Here is a 5,000-nt window from a genome sequence, read left to right as displayed (position 1 = left end):
CTCCTCTCCTCTCCTCTCCTCTCCTCTCCTCTCCTCTCCTCTCCTCTCCTCTCCTCTCACCTGCTATACACTCTTCTCCTCTCCTCTCCTCTCCTCTCCTCTCGGGCCCTGCCCTGTCCTCTCCTCTCCTCTCCACTCTACTCCTCTCCTCTGTCATCATCTCCACTCCTGTCCTGTCGTTTCTTATCCATTCCTGCCATGTCCTCTTCTATCCTGTCTATTCCACTCCTCTCTTGTTCTCTCCTGTCTTATCTATTCCTGTCCTGGCCTGGCCTGTCCTGTCCTGTCCTGTCCTGTCCTGTCATTTCCTGTCTTGTCCTCTCCTCTCCTCTCCTCTCCTCTCCTCTCCTCTCCTCTCCTCTCCTCTCCTCTCCTCTCCTCTCCTCTCTCAATCTCCTCTCTCTTCCACCCCTCTCCACCCCTCTCCTCTCCACTACTCTCCTCTCCTCTCCTCTCCTCTCCTCTCCTCTCCTCTCCTCTCCTCTCCTCTCCTCTCCTCTCCTCTCCTCACCCTCATCAACTGTCTACCTGAGCTCACTCGAATGGCCATAATCGCATCCCAAACACACAGCATAATCATCTGCAAAGCTGGTCATTACGGAGGATGAGATTGAGAGAGACAGAGAGAGCAAGAGAGAGACAGAGAGAGAGAGAGAGAGAGAGAGAGAGAGAGAGAGAGAGAGAGAGAGAGAGAGAGAGAGAGAGAGAGAGAGAGAGAGAGAGAGGGAGATAGAGATGAGGAAAGAAAGAGAGAGGAAAGGAGAGGGAGAGTACACAGAGAGAAAATAGAAGGACAGACGAGAAAAAGATACAGAGAAAAAGAAAGAGACAGAGATATACAGAAAGAGATTCAGTATGGGCCAAAGTAGGGGATACTAATCCATGTTGCGTGGGCCTTCCCTTACTATTGCACATCCGTGAAAAACCCAAAGCTTTTCTTTCACCCAATCATTTGCCGCAAAGGCCTCTGGTGGGATACAGGCCGCAGGCTGACCTCCCCGTTCAAACCAAACAATCGGGAAGAGAGAGAAGAGAGAAGGGGGGCTTTGTTTTTTTTCCCCACTCATTGATTACATGGGGAGATTACAGCACAGCATAGAAAAGGGAATAAAGCGGGTTAAGGGAGGAACAAAAAAGCGTAAAGACTTACGCTGACGAGGATCTGGGGGAAAGGTCCGCGAGAGTTCTCGGGAACGTTGATGGGCGGGATGACCCAGTCACGCTTGCGGCGCCGGAACCCATTGGACCGGACTTTCCTGGGGAAGCGGATGACAAAAGGCACAGGTGCTGGTCCATACTTCTTCCCATTAGCGCTGTTATCAGATGGCACCACCTGGGGAAGGAGAGAGCAAAGAGTAAGACTTTGGTGATGGAGGACACAAGCTAAAAGTAACTGGTGCATACTGAAACAGTACGATCAGACCAAGGAGTTTCGGTTCATTTTTTGTCGCTTCAGAGTAGAAGGACAAATTCATCTCCAAGACCGCCCAGAACTCGTTGTCTCTTTGCCTGATTCCAGACAGACAAACTTAATTTGAAACTGAATTTGAAGTACAGTTTTAGAACCTCAGATACACATTGAGGGAGAACAAATTAATCATCTTACCAATGTGAAAGCAGACTGCACTATCACCTATTTGCTCTGTAGTAACATTATTGGCTGTGTGGCTGGCTAGACAATCTTTTTTCTCTGACATAATTAACAGAAATATTAATAATGCACGTGTCCTGTTTGGCACTGTGGAAAAGCTAGCAAGGCCCCCAAATCTAATGCCCTCTGAGTTCCTCTCAGTCAGCAAATGCAATGAGTTCGCATCCTTTTTCAAAGGAAAGATTGAAAAAATACGTGCAAACATACTCACACATGTGCAACCGACCCAAGATTCAGACCAGCTTGCTATGGTGAAGTTAAATCCTAACCTCATGAGAAATTTTCATTTAGTTGATGTGGACATTCTTAATAGAACGGTACAAAGTCTTAGCTCCTCCACATCTGACTTAGATATTTTACCAACAGCCTTCTTCAAATCCATCTTAAATCTAATATCATCAGATGTACTTCAGATCATCAACACCTCACTACAAACAGGCATATTCCCAGGCTGTCTGAAAGAAGCAGTTGTGAAACCCTTACTGAAAAAGAACAACCTGGATGCACTGGTACTAAACAACTATAGGCCCATATCCAATTTACCATTCATGGGTAAAATAATAGAGAAAATTGTTTTTAACCAATTAACTGCTTTTCTAATGTCTAATAGCTATTTTGATAAGTTTCAATCAGGTTTCCGTGCCTACCACAGCACTGAAACAGCTCTTATTAAAGTTATGAATGACATAAGATTGAATTCTGATGCTGGCAAATCATCCGTCTTGGTACTTCTTGATTTGAGTGCTGCTTTCGACACAGTTAATCATTCTATATTACTACATAGACTGGAACACTGGGTTGGCTTTACGGGCATAGTGATCGACTGGTTAAAATCGTACTTACAACAAAGAAGTTTTTTTGTTGCCATTGGAAGACATACTTCACACACCGATGTCTCTGAATTGTGGGGTCCCCCAGGGCTCAATTCTGGGACCACTACTGTTCAATCTGTATATGTTGCCGCTGGGACACATTATCGAGAATAACTCCATAAATTACCATAGCTATGCGGATGATACCCAGCTCTACTTATCTATGTCCCCAAATGACTATACCCCCCTTGAATCACTCTATCATTGCATGGACCAAATTAACAAATGGATGTCTCACAATTTCCTCCAGCTGAACACAGATAAAACTGAAGTAATTATATTTGGGAAAAGAGAGGAGAGACAAAAGATTGCTACTTTCCTTGAAACGAATGGCTGAAAGCAAGGGAAACAGTTAAAAATCTTGGGGTCCTCATTGACAGTGACCTAAACTTCAACAGTCACATGAAAGCTATTACTAAGTCTGCATTTTATCACATAAAAAACGTCTCTAAATTTAGGGGCCTGATGTCTAAACATGATCTGGAGAAGCTAATACATGCCTTTATTTCTAGTAAAGTTGATTACTGTAACAGTCGTTTTTTACTGGCCTCCCCAATAAAAAACCATTAAACAGCTTCAACTTGTACAAAACGCAGCTGCAAGGGTTCTTACAAAGACAAGGAAGTTCGACCACATTACTCCAATTTTAAGATCGCTGCATTGGCTCCCAGTAAGCTACAGAATTGATTTTAAGGCTATGCTACTTGTGTTTAAATCACTAAATGGAATGGGACCCACATATCTACTGGATATGTTTCAGCTGTATGCACCAACTAGGTCACTAAGGTCAACGGAGAAGAATTTGCTGGTGATTCCAAAAAGTCAAAACAAAGTGTGGAGAGGCAGCCTTTAGCTTCTATGCTTCAAAGCTTTGGAACCAGCTTCCAGATGACATAAAAAATGCACCCACTATTGATAGCTTTAAATCTAGACTCAAGACAAAGCTGTTCTCAGATGCTTTCCCCTAGCTAAAATTACTTATTCTTATTATTTTTATTTTTTATTTAATTTGTTTTATTTTATTTTATTTTATTATTATTTTTACCTTATGTTTTATCTTAATGTTTTTAAATGCTTTTTGACTCTAATTCATTTCCTTCTTTCTTCCCTGTTTCCTTTCATTTACATTTGTGAACTTTGTGAAGCACATTGAGTTGCACCTGTGTATGAAATGCGCTATATAAATAAACTTGCCTTGCCTTGCCTTGTGTAGACATTTCTCCAAGTTTCAATCCATTTTCTGAAGTTTAACCCATTTTTCTATGAAACAAAACTCGACACTATTTCCCCTACAGCTTGCTCCTTCATTATTGTTTTCTGTGAGAGTGGGTTGGTAACGTAGGTGTGTGTGCATATAGTAGGATATAGTCGGTGTGTCTGAAAGTTTGTCCGTGTATAATTCATGGCTGGATGGGTTGGATATGAAACAGTAGCCTACATAATTGCGGCTTGTTTGTAAGTAAATATTTTGTCTGTTGATGCTATCTGTAGGGCTTTGAGTACTGTTAACTCAATAAAAATGAAATGAAAACAAAATATCCCGTTTCCATGGGGCTTTTGGTTACACACAGCACATCAAATGGTTGATTGGACGGAACATGTACACCGCTGCATGGTATGGTCTGTCTGGTCTTTGTAATTCTACCAACACTGCTTAAAAAAATAATGATTACGAGTTACCCACATGCCCATCACCAGCTCACAAAGCATGCCCTGCACACAAACTATGATCTGATTACCCTCAGGCATTATGTACGTTAGGGCCCCTCAGCAAAAGGCAAGCATTTTAAAAGTAATTTGTGCCTATATACTCAATATGAAACTTTAATACAATGCCTGAGGCAACGAGGATTGTTTACTATAGGGCTGTGTGTAACACTAAAGATATGTGAAGTGAATTCTGCTGTTGCAACATATACTGTGTTGCTTTCCTCCATATGTTTCAATGCAGTGTCAATCTATCTATTTTTGGGATATGGTAAAGCAAGGTTTCTCCTTCAAAGTTTATCATCTGATTAAGTTAATTTGTTTTGTTTTGTTCCTGTTTTTGTTTCTGATTTAACTATGGACAATAGAGGCAGAGTGGCAAAATGCCATGTCCGTTCAGAGACTAGCAGAGCACGACTTCTTCAAAACATCCAACAACAAAGTAACAAGAGAGAAGCGAAACATAAAACAAGACTTATATAAATACTGTATCACCGAGTTTTTAGCCATAGATTTCTTGTGGGCAGTCAAATGTTACTGCAAAGCAAGCCAGCCACCCAGATCTTCCACACACAGCTAACAAACACAGTCAATCAATAAAACCACAAAGCCATCCCTCACAAACCCACACTTGCTCATTCACTCAAATGCATGCCATGGTCAACAGCAACTGTCTGATCAGCAAGACTGCACACGTACAGTACAAGTTATTTCTAAATTAATTCTCATACTTCAGACATTTGTAATGTATTCTGCTATTTTTCTCCAAT

General features: G+C 41.7%; 1 protein-coding gene across 1 annotated transcript in view; it reads right to left on the bottom strand.

Moving 5' to 3' along the window:
- Nucleotides 1-5,000, bottom strand: part of LOC134457192 (cadherin-4-like) — a 577,874-nt gene that overhangs the window by 192,387 nt on the left and 380,487 nt on the right. The window contains exon 5 of the mRNA XM_063209057.1: nucleotides 1,151-1,333. Within this exon, the coding sequence (XP_063065127.1) occupies nucleotides 1,151-1,333 (183 nt within the window). The remainder of the gene's footprint in view (nucleotides 1-1,150; nucleotides 1,334-5,000) is intronic.

This window comes from Engraulis encrasicolus, chromosome 10 (genome assembly GCF_034702125.1).
Source record: "Engraulis encrasicolus isolate BLACKSEA-1 chromosome 10, IST_EnEncr_1.0, whole genome shotgun sequence".
Taxonomy (NCBI): Eukaryota; Metazoa; Chordata; class Actinopteri; order Clupeiformes; family Engraulidae; genus Engraulis; species Engraulis encrasicolus.
The sequence above is the reverse complement of the archived record's forward strand: the minus strand, read 5'-3'. Positions and strand labels throughout refer to the sequence as shown.